The following is a 17,768-nucleotide window of genomic DNA, read 5'->3' on the forward strand; positions in this document are numbered from 1 at the left end:
AGGTCCAGAAATGCTCTCAAGTCTTTTGCACGTGCTAGAAGCTTGTTCTCGCTACGTTAAAATAGTAATAACATGATTTTTACAGTCAGCTGGGGAGCTCAAACCTGTGAACAACACATTTGGTTCATGTGAGTCGTGCCTGGACACCTCAGGCTGGCATCTCCTGGCTGTGTATTTCTGGTCTTCTCAAAGAGCTTTGCAGTCAGCTGTTAGCAGATTCAGCCCCAGCCTGACACTTGCGGACTGGCAAAAAGGGTGTCGCCTCATCAGGCTACGGTTGCTTATGCCTTTCCTGTATGTTCCCAGAGTTGTGTTTGGCAACTGCTTGCCAAGATTTCTGATAACAAATTTTGTCAGATTCAGTTTTTTTCAATCACTCTTGTGTGTGTTGTGAGTGACAGTACAAGCTGAGCTAGACTGTAGTGCTGGCTGGATTCTTGGCTAGGGTGAAGCTTGGACACACATGGTTTGGTGGTGCTGGTGCCAAAAAGGACCAAGGAGGAAATCACGCACTTCATTTTGGGGACTGAAAGACGTTAGTGTGCTCATTGTTTGAATTTTTCTCATGTGTTCAGGAACACAAAGACAGGTATTGGCAAATCTGATTTCGTCATGAGGTGATCCTTCAGGGTGGCAAGAACTTGAATTTCAGGATGAGAAGCTGAGTATGAGGCCGGAAACGGGGAGGCTTCTCACCTGCAACAGCAGGTATCCTGCTATGAAAGAAGAGATGGAGAGCCAGTGGGCTGTAGGGATTCTAGATCTCAGAAGAAACTGCAGCCTGGGCATAACGCAGTTGCCTTAAATTACAGCCAAGAAAAGATACCAAGGTAGTGCCAGGAAAAAAAGAGGAAAGCACTTGCAAGTTCTCAGCTGTAACACCCCATGATGTGATCCCTGGTAAATGGCAGTGGTGATCACCCTTGGCATCAGGCTGCCCTGAAGAATCAAGCTATACTAGTTATTCCAATAGTAGCTGTAAGAAAAAACAATACTTTTCATTTTAATTATTTGGAAAAGGATTTTAGTTTTTTAAGACTAGTTCTTTTCATGTGCTGTCTAGAGAAGCTCTAATTCTTGATATGCAAGCTTAAGAAATCCAAAGAGAAATCATAACTGGTACATCACATACCAGCCTCTCTCTTCAGCAAAAGAAATGGGACTTTACATGTTCCGTGAACTGATGCTGAACAACTACTGTGCAAATCAGAATACTGGCACTGACCTACAAAACCTTCCATGGGATAGATCCACTTCATCCCAGAAACTTCTTCTTATGGCACAGCAGTTGTGATTTTTTTTTTTTTGTCCCTCTATATTTATCTGAACTTTGGAGAGGACTTGGGGCTTTCCTAGCAACTGGCAGTGGGCTTTGAATGTCTTTCTGAGGTGTCAACAAAATTGGGAGTAAACTCCTTAAGAGCAATGTGGCATTAAGAAGCAGACATTCCTCTGTTGCAGTGCTGGGTGCATGGGGATGGCTCCAGCTAATGTGCACACCGAAAAATGAAAGAACACTCCATATATACATGACAGAGAAATGAAGCAGTTATCTTATTTTGAACACTTTGGCCGTGCTGAAACTGTTATAAAGTTGTTTTTCTGCTCAGTCACACAATTTCTAGCCAAAACAAAACTATCTTGCCACCATAAGGCTCCCTCTCTCAGCCATTTCTCTGACTGACTTCAAAGGCCTCCTGCTAACAGGTGTCTGCACAACAGATAAGTGAGTGCTGGTGCTTTAAAATGCCTTTAACCCTTTGCTTGCAATTCTCTCATCAATGTGATCATGATTTTATAGAATAGCAAATGAGGATAGGGATTTGGGTATTTGAGAAATCTGTGAGGTCTGGTATCAGAAGGAGGTCAAAATTTTAGCCAAGCCTTCCTGCCTTTGGCTCGTCATGTTAGCTTTGGTGATCTGACATCTGTGTTCTTCATTAAATGTGTCTGATTTTGCTTAATGTTATACCTGCCAGTGGTCTAACTCCATCCCTCTGTATTAGCAGCTTTCTCCCATTATTGTGTTCAAACAACCTTGAAAAATCTGTCTGCCAAAGAGCCTAGGAAAAACCTTAATGGAAAGGAAAAGAATCTTTGTCACCATGAAGCTGGCAAAGATGCTGCTAAATTGTCTTTCCATGACTGGTTCACAAGTATGGGGTGCCACAGAGTTCACTGGCTGTGTTGTTGTTCTGTTTATTCATAAAATTGTCTGTGATCCTGGGCAGATCCAAAGTCTGTCCTGTCCTGATCTGAGGTGAAGCTGTTCCAAAGAAACCAACAGCTGAAAAGACAATAAAAAAAAATCTTCCTTTCTAAAAGACTGAACTCAATGCATTCACTCCGTCATTTAAAGCACGTACAAGGTCACAGTGAGACTATGGGATACGTAGAGAGTAAAGACATTAAACTACTGACAGCAGAGTAATTGCTGCTTCCAAGCCTGGCCCTCGAATGCTCCTTAAAGCACCTTCATAAATCGAGTTAATGGAGAGGGAAGATGGAGGACACTTAAAGAGACTTCTTTGTCTTTGCTCTGGTAGCAGATGCCCCCTTGCCTCAAGGAGACCATTTCAGTGTTCTTGAAAACACAGGAAAAATTTCTGCTGAGTACTCTGCTGTGTCATCTCACTCTTGGCCTCGTCTCAGGCAGAATTGGCCAATCTGTCCCCAGCCTGGTGAATGACGTTGCTCGTGTTGCATGCCTGTCTTGATCAAAACCCATCTGGTAGAGTGGTTTTGCTGTGTGTAATAACCTGGAGTACCAAACAAATGCCTTTATTTACACTCAATGTGCTTAAAGCGTGCACATTAATTATTTCAAAGCATTACTCAATGACAAGAGCACACAATCAGTTGTTCACAAAGCAGTTCACATCAGAGCTGCAAAGCAGTGATGCTCTGGAGCCCAATGCCACAGCACAGGAGCCATAGTGCTCCTGGGAAAGAAATCTCACAATGTGGAATTGTGGTATGAGAGTTCACAGCCATCTCTCAGAAAAGGATATTTTCTTTCCCTGAATTCAGGAAAGCAGAAACCATTGGAAGCCCCAAATGGAGAACGTTAGTGGAAAATAGTACTGCTGGATGGAGAATCGTGGCCTATAGGTGAAAGCATAGCGCAAGGCCAAGCAAGAAAGAAGCCAGAGACAGCCCAAACACACTTTGAAAAACTACATTGTTTTTAGTTTCTGATCCTGCTGCAATTAATTATGCTCCAATATGAGGAGGAAAGCAAAATTTGAAAGGAGAAACTGTGCTGAAAGGTTGAAAGGTGAACAAACTTCCATCCATGAAGGAAAGTACCATTAAATACAAGCTGTAAAAAGTGGTTGTTTCTTTATGATAGGTTTCTCTCTCAGATGCCAGAAAATAAGTTAATTCTCAATTTTGCAGTTCCATCTCCCTTCGAAGCAGGTTGGAATTCATCTGTGGCAGAATAATTTGCTGTTAACAGGGTTGTTTTCACCAAATTATGGTACTATTTAATGGGTTGGTGATGCCTCCCTTCAGTAGGGAGGAAGTAGCTTTAACTACCAAGCCTGGGGCATCAACCAACTTGGTTGCCCAGGAGGGCCTCCAGCAGTGGGACTGAAGGGAGGTGTGGTCACTGCAGCTGAGCCCAGCCCAGTCATAGTTACTCCTGCCAGGAGTGGCTTCCAGTCCCCTGGGCTTACACACAGGTCAAATCTCAGTCCTTACCAATAAAGGACAGCTGTTCTCAGTGCATTTGCAGTTGCTGTAAATAAGCCTCTTCTACACATCCTGTGTGTAAGTCATTCACCTCTTTTATGCAGGGACCATTTTGGCACCTGAGCGTGGAGTCTCAGAGTTCTTCCTGGTCCCAGCCAAGAGCAGCTATTACAAAAAAGCCTGGGAGCTGACTGACTTCTTCCTTCTCAGATGAGTGCATTCAGGCTCTCCGAATGGGGCATTGCCAAGCAATGGCTGTGCTCTCCCTGACACTTGAAATCCATCAGAAGGACTTGTTCCCTTTGTACTGTCAGGCCTAAGGGATGCCTGTCCTGCAGCTAGCATCACCTCTAACAAGTCGTCTTGACTAATTTGGTGGAAATGCAGTTCTGCCTGTATCGATCTGGATGAAAGGAGATATACACAATAACATACAGATTTGGTATCAGTTATTATGAAGCTGTAGCCTGGTGACCAGCTTAGACTTGATTTTATTTTTTTCTTGTCTTTTTTTCCCTCAGCTTTACTTGATTTTGGTATTTAGTTGCAGATCTAAATTTCTGCTTATACAGCCTTGAGGCCACATTGAAATGCTTTAGCACGAACACATCAGCTGTGTTAGAAGTCCTGTCTTAGGAGTCTTCTCTTTGCACTTTTAAGGACTGTACTTGATGAACTCTTTTAAAAAATCCTGGAATTCATGTCAGAGTCAATACAAGCCGAAGTGTCAGAACTCTTGGATGAGTTTCAGTATGAAAATGCTAACAAAAATGGGTTTAAATGAAAGTTAAACTAGTGTGAGAACTTCTTGGTAGAGGGAAAAAAAATGTGCGGTGTCAACAGCAGATGGAGCTATTGGAAACTTAAAGTAGTGGGGATGCGGATGCAAAATACTCTCAGTTCTCTGCTCACAATACCCGTTTAGTCTAGGACCTGCCTGCTTTCCATAGTTTGAATTAAAAGAAATCTGAGTTTCTTATAAAAACTAAACATGAACTGTCCAATATTTTGATAGTTTCTGTCCAGATTTAAACTGTAAAGCAAGAACAATTCATTGTATTTATACTTTTAAATCCATTAAACAAGTATTTCTTTAAATTGGTAGTGTTATTGTAGCCTGGAATATCTAAAGGTAAAAAAAAAAATGTAAGGTCCATGGAGGAAGCAGTAATTTTTATTTGACTGTTGGAATTGGCGAGACTCCAGGAGGCTTCCAGGCACACAAAACCTTGTTGAGGTTTGAAACGGAAGCCACAGATTTCAACCTTTGTACAGACTGGAAAGAGGTGCTCTGAGTTTAATTTAATTAATGAGGAGCAGAGTGAGGTTATATGAGGATTCACCTCTGGAGAACAGGTAGAGATGCATATGTATTATTAGCTATGAAAAATGTAGGAGTGACCTGTGGGTAGTTTTAAAATGGGATGCACAGGGAAACAGCAGATCAAGAGAGACTGTGTGGCTTTAAGGGATTTTTCATGATAAGCCTTTGTAACCAAGCTACAGGAAAATATGGTGTTTCTTATGGAGACCATATCAATAAGAAGCATTGCATAGCTCTTGTGAATATGTTGAGCTTTCCTTTGTGTTTCTTCACTCATGTTGGTCACCTTATTCTGAGGAGTAAAGCTAAGTAACCACTATGAAACCAAATTTGAGTGTCCAAATACAAATCTGAATAGTTAGCTCATTCATAGGGAGCAAGAAAAGCTTTCCCAAGAAAGAAAGAAGAGCAAAGGAGGCGCATGAGTGTGCTTAGACAGTGGGATCTGAGGTCAAGGCAAAGTTTTGGATAAGTGCTTTGCCAGTGAATCACCGAACAGAAGTTGGTGGGTTAGTCTAGGTATCGTGCATCAGCTGGACCTGTGATACTAAGCCACACATTAGAGAGACAGTCTTCACCAGCTAAAAATGCCATTCAGCAAAACAAGTGGACCAGGAGACTAGGTGGAGTGCTTCTTATTTTGTTACCTTCTTTTTCTTGATGCTGAATTTGTAATCACACTCGATAACTGGATATTTTTTTATACAACCACTGTTATATTTTTTTTAATGTCTAGCATATACTAAAGCAGACTGGAATTAAATCGATTATTCAGCCATAAACATTTTAGAGGTAGCCTTTGATGTTAAAGAAAAGAGGCAGTTCACGCTGAGTCATGGACCTCAACCTTTCACATTAAGTAGCATAGTAAAATATGATAAAAGCGAAAACAAAGGAGGGTGTTAATGGCACAGAAGTCAAAATACAGACCAAGCCCTGACAGCATCCTTTCATGTACTTTTTGTTGCATTAGCTGAAGGAGCAGTTTTAACTTAATTTAAAACAGACTTTCTCCCCACCTCCCCAAGTGAAAAGGTTTTTTTGAGGTTTTTGTGTAACTGCTGATATAGGAGTCTGACAGAAATAAAATGAATGGCAGTGCATCATTTGTAACTCCTCACTGTCTTTTTAATGTAGACTGTAATAAATGAAAACATAGATTGATTTCTTCTGGCTACCACCCTCTAGTTCCAGAGAAACCAATTCACTCAATGAGTCCAGAATTAGGAGGTGACAACCTCTTTTATATTTTAAATTGAACTGCATTTATCAGTTATTTAGAAAATAAAAAGACAACTGGCAGCCAAAGGAACTCCCACAAATTTTGTTTTAGGTTTTCAAGGTTTTCAGTTACTTTTTTTTTTTAACATTACTGTAAAGCATAATAACTCTTGATTTCAATAGCATAACTTCTGGCTTACAGTGGTGCAAGAAAACAAACAAAACAAAACCCCAAACCATGCAGTTTCACTTTTTTTTTTTTTGTCTGGAAAACAGAAAGGGACCTTAAGAGTCAGCTGGAGTTGATGCCCAAAGGATACAGCTAGATTTATATGTTTACAATGTATATGAGTATGACAGGATTTATATATCGTCTGTCAGCCTTCCTATGAATAATGCTTGCTGTGAGCAATGTCACAGTACATGACATACAGTGGCTTTTGAAGTAAATGGTAGCAGTGCTTCCTAGATGTGCTTGAATTTCTTCAGCGTCACTGGCATTTTGTAAGATCACACACACCTCTGTTGTTTTAAAGTCAAGCACATGTTTTACAAGTAGATAAAGATTTCTTGACTCTTTTAAATGCAGTATACCTTATTTTACCCCCTCCCTGCAAAAGCACATTTGAGTGCAAGCTAACCACTGATAAAAGCTGATGTTTTTTTTAAACTTTATGTGTGTTTAATTAGAAGTAATAATAATTATTTAAGTGTCTTCATTCCTGTTACACACAGGGATTTTACAAATACATAAATGGTGGGTGTCAGGAGAATGGAACCAGGCTTTTGTCAGTGATGTCCCATAATAGGACAAGGGGCAACGGGTACAAGCTGGAACATAAGAGGTTCCAAAGAAATACAAAGATGAGTTTCTTCACTGTGAGGGTGATGGAACACTGGAAGGAACTGCCCAGATGAGTTATGGAGTCTCCTTTTCTAGAAACATTGAAAACCCACCTGGATGAGTTCCTGTGTGACCTATTCTAGGTGGTCCTGCTCTGACTGGGGGATTGGACTAGATGATCTTTCGAGGTCCCTTCCGTCCCTTGAGATTCTGTGATTCTGTAATTTGGATATCTAGAGGCTTTAATCCAAACATCATCTCCCTCACTATATAAAAAATAAGGCACACCGTAACAGGAAGTTTTAGCGTTATTATTCTGGCTATGAAATCTGTAAATCATGTCCATCTGTTTAAAAAGCAAGTCACGCTGAAGACAGTAATAAAAGACATTTCAAACTTCAAAGAGAACGCTTCTCTGTTCAGCAACCTTCCCTCTGAGAAGGTTGTTTAGTTATAGGTTTAAGAGCTAATGACATCAGCCAAAAGCCAGATCTGCTATGAATTTCACATACCTCATTTAAATCTTCTGAATTATTATATTAAATTTGTTATTAAATTCTGGCATATTGATATGAAAGATAACATAAAGTAGTCCTGTTTTAAAGTTTAACATTTTTAATGGATCAAATAATCCAGAAATTCTCAAATAAAAATAATGTTATGAGTTTTTATAAACACTCTGCTCATGTTTCCATCTCCCCCCAGAGCCTCCTTTTAGTCCTGGTTTTCCATGTAAAGGGTTTATGGCTGTGCCACAGTGTTAGCAACATACAGATCTTCTTGGGGCTGTGCAATGAAGACCATCCTGCAACACTGGCATTCATGGCATTCTACTTAAACTCCTGTACTTATCCACATAAGCTCATATATATTTTTACAAATATATGGTATATACTGTAGCTTTGGTCATTTTCTAAACATACAGGAGAGTGGGATGGAAAAGAGCAGCACCCTGCAATGCCAAGACTGGCACAGGGCTTTAGGAGCAAATGATCTGCTATGATGGGAATTTATTGTAAAAGAAAGAAGCTGTAAGATGCCTGTGCTGCAAACACAGTAGTTCACGAGTGCAGTCCAAAAAGTAGGCAAGTCAAAGCTTCAGAAGGTGGTAGTGCCTTTCCTGTCCTTTCTTCCACAGGCCCTAACAGGAGGGAAAGAATGGCCAGTGCTCACACTCAAGCCATTAGTTCGTAGCCTTAAGGAAAGATAGTCTCATCTTTGTGTGCGAAATATGTACGAATCTGGTCAGTTCAGAGCTCTTCCTGCCCAGGACAATGCTACACGTTTAAGCAAATCATGAGGGGTTGTATCCATCATACTGAGTTGCAGAGGAAGGCTACTGGACTGCAGCACCGCCCCAGTGTGTGTGACATTTTCGAGTACAGGATGCCAGCAAGAAGCATCCTCTTCCTCTGCCAGACCTGGCACAGTATAGGTGATCACCTTCACCTCATTTTGTGATCTGGTGGGCCAGAGGCAACTGAGTGACAGATTAAGGGGTTAATGGAGAGGGGAGGAGTTGCCCGAGGTCCTGTGCTGCATCAGGAGGGAAGGAACTGACAGTGAGGTTAGTGTGTGCATGCTCTCACATGTACACACACCACCACCCCACCCCCAATTATCCTGCAGAGGTCTGAATTGAATTTCAAACTTTCATACTAGAGTTGACAATCCTATTTGAAGCACAAAGTGCATTCATGAGGCTTCTGGAAATTGAGAATCTCTAAGGAGCATGAAATTTATAAACTAGATAAATATTTAAGTATGCTGTCAGCTTAGGTCACTTCTGTTAGCAAATGTCACCACAAGCAGTTTCCTTTTCCACCTTCACAGAAGACTAAGACCTGTTCTGAATCCACAAGCTTTCTGTCACATTGCTGCTGCAAAATGGAAATCTCTCTGGGGTAAAAGAATCTGCAGGGTTTTTTTTTTCTTTTTGTGTGAAAATAATGCTGAATTTTACATTGACTTTCAAGTGTGTTTTTGATGATCACACATTCTCTGTTGTTTGAGCCTGTTCTTATAAAAAATATTTACCTAAGCATTTAACAAAGTGATCTGCAGGACTTAAGCACAAAATTTTGAGATTAAGAGCTAAATTCAACCAGAGATTTATACTGAATAAAACCTGTGGACCTAGCAAGATCTCATTCCTTCTTGGGATCTTCAGGCCTGAGGTAGACCTTCAGGCACAGATCTGTTTTTCAGTAGTCTACAAAGGTGAAAACCTCAAAGCAGGGTTCATAGTGGTGATACATTTCTAGACTGGGCATCCTAATGGCTATTGCTCTGTCACAGGGGTTAGGTGGCTCATCTTCAAATCCTTCTCTGCCTTAGTGAGGAAAAGCTTTTGGACATGGTTTTCAACCCCTCAGTGACTGCTTTCTCTAAGAGCCTTCTGGAGTTGAAGCAGACTTCTTTGTCTCCCAGGTTTGGGTAGTTCTGTTTTGTAAAAAAAAGTTAATATATTCCCTGGTCAGGACAAAAACTGTGGAAGCCTCTACAGATCAACACTGACGAGACTCAGGCACAATTAGTACAGGGTTCCAGTTGCTAAATTTCAATTTAGGGAAAGTAGGAAATGGAAAAGCTTAGACAGAATTTAGCTGTACAAATAGGGTTTTGTGGTTTCACAGGCAAGTGTATTTCTACTCCATGTGCCTCTGATGCCAGCAGTTAAGCCTCTGATTTTCATCTGCAACTCCCAAGCTTTCTGGGTAATGTGCTAATGGTGTAGCCTATAGGCAATCCAACCACAAGGTCCAGGTGTGCCCTAAGCTAGGTGACAATGAAGCAGTTAATTCCTTTTATGGACCCTTATCTAGTGCAGGGACATCACCCATGAGGTACATGTGTCTGAATTTACAGCCCCTCAGAGGAAGGAGGGGATTGTAAGGGTGTGCTGCTGCTGCTGCCAAGCTGGTTTGCCTGGTTTTGCACTGGGGTCATACTCCCCTTCTTGCCCATGCAGAGTGGGTGCAAGTTGCATGTGACCATTACTCTGGAGAAAACCCTCAGCAGGAGAGCCCAGTGCAGACCAGTAGGTAACCCTGCTGGAGGAGCTCCATTCAGTATGCACACAGACCAGGCTGTGTGGCTTGATCAGAAGATCCCAGGCCCCTTCCCAGCACAAAAGCAGCCTGTCAGTATGTTTGCATAGACTTAGATCACAGATGGCTTAGTAAACACTCAGAGCAGTTGTCCAGGGTCAAATCCTAAGTGCCTTGCCCAGACAAGAGGAATATTAAATTGTTTGAGTCTTTGTCCAACAATTCAATCAATCTTAGAGGATTTGATTCTAATTTTTTTTAAAGCAATCTATTTTCTTGTACATATATATATTAAAAAATATGAGATGCACATCAAAAAGCCATTTTCTATTCCCTGTGTTGTGTCAGGCTTTCCACCTCTGTAGCAGTTGCTACTCTATAGTAGTTGCACTATTCCCTTTATTCACAGTCCAGTGTAGAACTTGAGAATTCAGCAAAAGGGAAAAAATGATTCAGCCATCAAAGACTATAATTTCCCGTTCAACGTTTTCTCTGGACTGACTGAGTCCAGAATTCAGTGTCTCAGAAAATAATGCTGTCCTTGACTTAGTTAAAACACTATTACTCGTGTCTCGCACTGATGAAAGGAATTTCAGTGCATAAGAGATATTTTTTCATAGCGTGGTAAGCTGAAAGGAAAACCATCTTTTAGCGAACCGTGTCTTTCCAAACATCACCCAAGAGTTAGTACTAGTATGGCTGTTATTCCCTCAGGGAGATTAGCACACTACACCAGGAACAAATAAATAAATCACACATGGCTGTCGGGCAGACGTGGGAAAAATGATTCTTCTTTACTGAAACTGTTGGGTCAACTGACCTTGTTCTGACCTGGGTTTGGGCAGAAGCCAGTCCCAGTGGGACAAACATAAGAAGGCTGTACTTGAGAGGGCTTTGAGGTTTTGCTTATTTGCTTTTTGTTGGGCAGAGATTGAAAAGAACAGAGAAAAATCAAAACCACTCGAATAACTGATGTATTTATTTTCTTATATACACTTAAATATGGCACATCTGACAGTAGTTGTACAATAAATTCAAAATGATAATCAAAGCTGGACAGTAGATCAAATAACTCAGTGCTGAACCTATTAGAAGCCAAATCCTGTACACTGAATTTCTGAAGAAGGTTTCACCCAGGAGCTGCATTAGCTAAAAATACAGAGGCTAAGATTATCTAGTCTTCATTTCTCAAAGATTGGCTTGTGACTGTGACTCTGACTCAGTTACCAATGTGCCAGCTTCATCTTCCGTAAAATTGAGCTGGCTCTTTCCACTTTTTCTTCCACACAGACAGCAATCCATTGGTTGTTACCTCTTAGAGAACAATTGTCAATGTCCCAGAGGGTTCACCTGCAGTTAGTGATTAATAAATAAATGCAGACTGGATTCATTCTTCCGCTGTTAACGTGGAAGTTGTTCTTGTTTGCTATGGTTCAAAAGTCAGTGACAGCTACTTTGCAAAGCAGTGGATTTTCAGAGAATAGGGGAAGCTCAGTCAGGGAGTTTCTTTGCTTTGAGACCCGTGAGATCCTCTCTTCTCCTTTGGACAACGACAGTGCCTGGAACACGTTGGTTTTGCAGTTGGGCACGTTCTGGGTTGTGATGGACATTTGTCCTCACAGCTGTTTGATAAAGGAGAAAAAGAAGCAAAAAGAGAAGCATTGTAATATGATTGTTCTTCACTGCCACATACCTCAGCTTTTTCATTGTTGAACACTGCAAGGAACTCTCTAAACAATGTTTGGGAAAGTGTCAACACTCAACAACACTGGGAGACAAGACTGCTGCCTGACAGTTCTTCTCTACAGCAACACATCTTGCTATAGTCCACAGTCACGACCCAAGTAATGCTTTCATTTCTTGAGAACAGTGAAGTCCAGAATGTTAGCACAGGATAGCAGTGCCCTCAAATCTTACAAAGTACCTTAGCACACCTGACACTTCAGATTTGGTGCTCCAGGAATACTGGGCATAAAAATCAGATGTAAAAGTCCTTTGTCCAGATTATAGCAATTTCTGGAAGCCAAACTCATATGAACAAATGATTGTATTGATCCCCTCCCATTCATCTGAAACACATAAATGACTGAGTCGCTCATGTTCACTTTCAGCTCTGCTGATTCTTTTAGCTATTTTTATACTTCCTGACAACAGTTTTATGCTTGCCCATATTTTCAAATCCCAACCTAGAGATGCAAAGGTTACATCTTCCACAGCTTCTTCTCCATGAATGAGCCTATGAAGTCTATGAGAATGGACACCGTGGGTGATCATTCAGTGTACTGCAGGTTTTCTAAGACACTCAGGGAAACTGCATGCTGCCTGTCCTTACATAAGCATCCAGACTGAGCTACTGCCTGCTCCTGGGTCTACCTGGGACCAAGGCTTTCTGAAAAGGTTTACAAATAAAGTAATTCATTAAAACGGGTATCTTAAGAGGGCATTTTTAATCTAAGTTTTGACAAAGAAACCTCTAAATTAGTTACACAAAAGAATTATGGAAATGCATGTAGTATAACAGCCTCAGAAAAAAAGTATTGTCCTTCTCGGTGGAATCAGAACTGATTTAGTGGATCTGTATGTGTACAAATAGCATTGGCTCTAGAAAATCACTTGCTCTGAGAACAAAATATGTAAGGAATATGCTGTATGATGTGGATGCCAACCTAAAGAGCTTTTGTCCCTAGATGTCTGTAAGTCTGCACTCAGCTGTGACAGACAACACAGGATGGGTTCTACCTACCTATAAATGCAGGACTTGGATCTCAAGGTACCCTGAGTCCCATGTGACACACTGTAATTTCAATTGTAGCACAGGTTTAATTATTGTTCTCTTAAGATTAGGGAAAGTAAACCTAATAAGTGTTGACAATGTAATAAACTCATTAATTAACCATAGACTCCTGTAAGGTAAGTATTATCTCTCTATTGTCTCCCTAACTGCAGCAAAGTATTTTATCCTGGATGGACCTCCTAGCTAATTCAGCACTTGCACCTCTGAAGCTAAATCAGGTCTTGCAGTGTAGACGCTGAATGACAAGGAACACTTACCTGCAGGTTTCAGCATGAAATATCTTGTGTTTTAGGGCACAGCTCTCCTGGCTCTCCCTACACAAATAGCAGCTGCAGTTCTCTTTACTTTGAAAGAAATCTGTGGGACACTTCTGTCTACAGGTGCATTCACAGTTTTCTTCATCAAATTCCATATGTTGTCCACACATAGCCAGCTCAGCAAGAGGGGGGAGTCCTGCAATAGCACAGACATTTTTCAGCGGTAAGCTTGGCATGTCCAAGTCGGGCTTTTGAAGAGACTAACCTTTTCTTTGCCATCACCAAGGCTCACATATGTACTCTCTAGTTTTCAGAATTTCTGTTGTAACTTGTAGTGCAAAAGAGGACTTGAGAGGATTGGCCTGATCGTTTCACTTAAACTAATATTGCTATTTCTTGTGGGTTCAACCTGCATAAAAATACTTTATTTTGGGGCTGTAAAAACAACCATGTTAGGTTTCTGAATGCACAAATCTTTACTGGACAGCAGGTTTAAAAAAGAAAATCTCAAAAAGGATTTAGCCTATACCCATGGCAAAAATGCACATTCCTGCAAACTGTCACACTCACTGTACTCAATGTACTTTGCTATCTATGTACTTAGGAAATTTTTGCTAAAGTAGTACTAAGTCTAGTAAGGTGTGAGTTGGTCTTGCGCTTTACTAGACGTGCATGTGCTTACTTGCCAGTTAAAGAAAGAAGAAAATATTTTGCTTCAGAAACAAAACCTGAGCCAAGTGAACACATTGTCTACTACTTTATCGGTTTGCCCCCAAAAATACACATCTGGAGTACAGTATAATCCTAGCAAAAGGAGAACATATTTTGTGAAAGCATTATTAAAATGCTAGCAGCACATCCCCAGTTAAAGGTCATGGCATATTATGTGTCATTGGGAAGGTAATTTCCTGTAGTTTTACAATTAGCTCTTGGATTTAACCTATGGAATGTGGAATGTAACCTGCATCCATTGACCTCTGCAGCCTCAGCTCTGACCTCAGTGACCGGAAAAGGCTTGCCCATTACTTGAAAGAAACCTCCATTATTATTTACTTAATGCTGGAAAACCGATATCCAGACAGAATAAAACCCAAGTCCTATTGGAAGAGAGGAAGGAATCTGCCCCAAATTCTTGGAAGACAAATCTCTTTCTTGAGGTGATAAAGCTTGGCATGTGTAAAGTGGTGCAGAGTGTTTCCATCTCACTTTATTTCAACCTCAAAGACAGATTTTAAGTTATTTTGTCCCAGACACTGCCAAACACAATGCACTTCAGAGAATGATATTTTATCTGAGGAAATACTAAGTCTATGTCAACAGAAACTATAATTCAACAAGCCCCAGTTTTTAAAGCTCCAAGATGACCTTACAAAAGGCTAAGAGTTAGGAGAACTCTGGCTATTCACAGTCCTTTGGACATATTCAGAAATATGGAGTGCTAATGCTTTCTTGAGCTAAAAGCCTAACTTGAGTTTAACTGCCTAATCTGATGGTCAAATGATCTGATCCTGAATGAGAACAGATCCTACAGAAAATACTACGCAACTGATCTCTTGACTATTAACATTAGGAGACTCTAATTAACAGACAAGTTTGTGAAGTTATTTAATTTTAGCTTGCTGGTCCAGGAGTTACTTCCCAGCTTGCTTTTATTGTTGCCTTGGGTGATTTATTCTTTTGCTTGCTATGTATAGGTTAAGCCACAAAGGCAGGGCTTCCTTCTGTGTCTATCTGGCTCTAGTTCTGTGATAATTTTATTTTGATCAGTGCAATTTCCTGAGAAAAACAATTAAAAAGAATCTTATACAGGGCTTGGATAAATTTGCACTTCTTTTAATGTTTATTGCTAATAAGTAGACTTAGTTATCCCTTAGAATATTTCTTGCAAATTTATTTGGCAGATTAAAGTTTTCCAGGATAAAAAGAAGGAGAAGAAAAATAGTGGTAACTGGTACTAGTTTTACCCTCTTACATTTCCTTCCACAAACCTGAAAGAGTATACTTGCATACTCTTGAGTGTGTAGGGCATATCAGTTTTGAAATCTTTCCAAATACCTGGGTATTATCATCAAAAAACAGCCAAGTACTTTGGAAGGTCATATAAACTTTTGCACTGACTACAGCTAATAAATTCATTCATAATATGTCCGTTCTTCAGAATTTTGCACAATTTCTCAGCACCTTCCCCAGCAATATGTTCCAAGGCATACTTTTTCTCTACAGTTAAAAGGTTTTCCCTAATGCCCATCACACGATTTAAGACCCATGTAAAATAAAAGTGTATCCACGGTGTCTACTTCATTAACTCTTTTTAGTACTTTCCTATTTCCTATTCAGGTTGCTAACACAGAGGGAGTAAAACATCCAAGCAGAAAAATAGGGATAAATATATATGAGGATTTGTTTTCAGGTGAGTTTTTACATCGTAAGCCAAGGTCTATCTAGGGCTGTGGAATCAAAACTATAACTCAGTGAAAAAAAGAAGACAAAAACAAAGTGAAACACAAGTATCCTGGAGATAGTAAACAAAAGTGTCCATTTGTAATTTGATCTTTACCTTCTCTTCTGTTGGGGTGCTCAACATCTACCACACATTCACACTTGTCACTATCCCAGATCCACCCGTTATGGCAAAGTTTGTTGGTAAAGGGGCATCTACAATTAAGAAAAAAAGTTAAATAAATGGTAGTATGAATGTAGTCATTTGACAAATGAGCCTGTTAGTATGCTGTGTCTGCCTCTTATATTACATGAAGGTGTGGCATCTGTGTGCATTACTGGTGGAAACAGAAAACCTTAGGGCCAAATGGTTTTACTGATAGGTCTGAGCTGGCTGGCTCCCAGTGGACTGTTTTTGGGGTCAGAGAGGCCAATTTAACTTTTAACTTGACTCTGGAAGAGGTACTCACAAACTGTGGTTTTCCTGTATTTGTTTAGGAATGGGATTCAGTGGGCAACAGGCTGAGTGAGGGCTGGAGTGGCTTTGATGAAATGCTACCTCTACGTCAGCCCAGATGCGTAGTTGAATGGCAGTTATGGGGGCAAGCCTACATGCAGGGCTGACTTCCAGTGAATCACTCAAGTTATCTGTGTTTCTACAATATTTGTTAAATTAACATAGCCTGTTCTCACCAGCACTAAACTATTTTATACCATATTTTGATGTGAGATCACTTTTACCCAGCCAGTGAGCTTGACAGATACAAACCAGAACTGGACCAGAAAGCAAAAAGCCATGATGCACATTGATCCTAACCTGACATGGCATGACAAAGGACGTTAGCTTGAGCACAGCACTCTGTGTGCCCTGGTTAAATAATGTGTGAGCAGAGTGGCTCGTTTCAGGTTGAAGAAGCCTGTGCACACATACCCAAATAGCCCCAGTGAAGCATAGTGCTCTCAAAGTGCACTTTGGGCCCCAGCTCGAGCACCTAAATGCCTTAATGACTCCAGATATTGCTGAACTAGCTAGCTGTTTGTTGGATTCTGGTATCCACTTAAAATTCATCAGGTTTAGTTGAAGCTTCCTAACCCTGAGTGATAATTAAATTATTTGGAAAAAAAAGTGTTGGGATAACAGAAACAGAAAGGTCCATTATAATGACCAAATCAGAAGAAAATAGTTTTCATACTCTGGACTACACAACATGTGTAGGAGTTTGTAAAGAAAGGAACTTACCCGTCTTCTTCTGGGTACTGGACAGATCTTCGTATGATGGTGTACTGATGGCGCTGGGTATTTGATAGACACTTACAGCCTGTGTGATTGGCAATTTTGATTGGCACAGGCTCAGGAACACTTGTCAAGGGAACCGAGATCTCAAAGAGCTAGATGGATGAAATAACATATATTTTTCAGTTTCCATTATACAGTTAATATTTTGAGTTTTAATTCAAAACCTCTGATTCTTTGCCTCTGTTTTTCCCACCCATGCTCTTGTCTAGAGATGGTTACCATAGGTATAAATGAACAGGTGGGCAGTGAGGCTTTTGAAGAGTAAGCAGTGCCCGTCAAAGTAGGAACTTACCAAAATGGTGGTCCCAGTGTTGTATTATCAGCTATTAAACATCAAAGAGCATTCAAAATTACTTGCAAACACACTCAAAAGCCTCTTCTGGATGCCAGAGACAAATCGAAAAGATACAGGTCTAAGGAACTTTGTTCTCAGTTATATTATCAGTTGAATCTCAACCACTATTGAGCTGTCCTAAGATACAATCACAGCATTCATCTGTAGGGGCCTAACTTGAACCTCACGGCCTCCTCAGAAAGGGAAGAAACACAAGTAAATAGAGTAGAGTTCTTTCTGCTTCAGCTGGGTTCCTTAAAGGGAATCATCCTGTAAACATCTCTCTGTTGGCTACAGCAGCAGCCTAAGGAATCAAGCAGCCACCTTCAGTGCATCCAAATTATTTAGAGTGATCTTTGAGTAGCCTTGTGGAAGCCTTGATTCCTTAGTTACATCTGGCAGCTGTTGAAGTGACCTACACCCCCTCTGCCTCCCAAGGCCAACTTCCTTCCCATGGAAACCAAAGCATAGGGCACGTCTTTATGTGCCAGCACGTCTTGGCTTAGTGCTGC

At 40.6% G+C, this 17,768-nt stretch overlaps 1 protein-coding gene across 1 annotated transcript in view; it reads right to left on the bottom strand.

Moving 5' to 3' along the window:
* Positions 1–11,096: 11,096 nt before the first annotated feature.
* VEGFD (vascular endothelial growth factor D) overlaps positions 11,097–17,768 on the bottom strand; it is a 29,254-nt gene continuing 22,582 nt past the window's right edge. The window contains exons 4-7 of the mRNA XM_061988564.1: positions 16,866–17,014; positions 15,744–15,841; positions 13,187–13,382; positions 11,097–11,757 (exon numbers count right to left, since the gene is read on the bottom strand). Of these exons, the coding sequence (XP_061844548.1) occupies positions 11,631–11,757; positions 13,187–13,382; positions 15,744–15,841; positions 16,866–17,014 (570 nt within the window). The 3' untranslated portion in view covers positions 11,097–11,630. The remainder of the gene's footprint in view (positions 11,758–13,186; positions 13,383–15,743; positions 15,842–16,865; positions 17,015–17,768) is intronic.

The sequence above is a fragment of the Colius striatus genome, chromosome 1 (genome assembly GCF_028858725.1).
Source record: "Colius striatus isolate bColStr4 chromosome 1, bColStr4.1.hap1, whole genome shotgun sequence".
Lineage (NCBI taxonomy): Eukaryota > Metazoa > Chordata > Aves > Coliiformes > Coliidae > Colius > Colius striatus.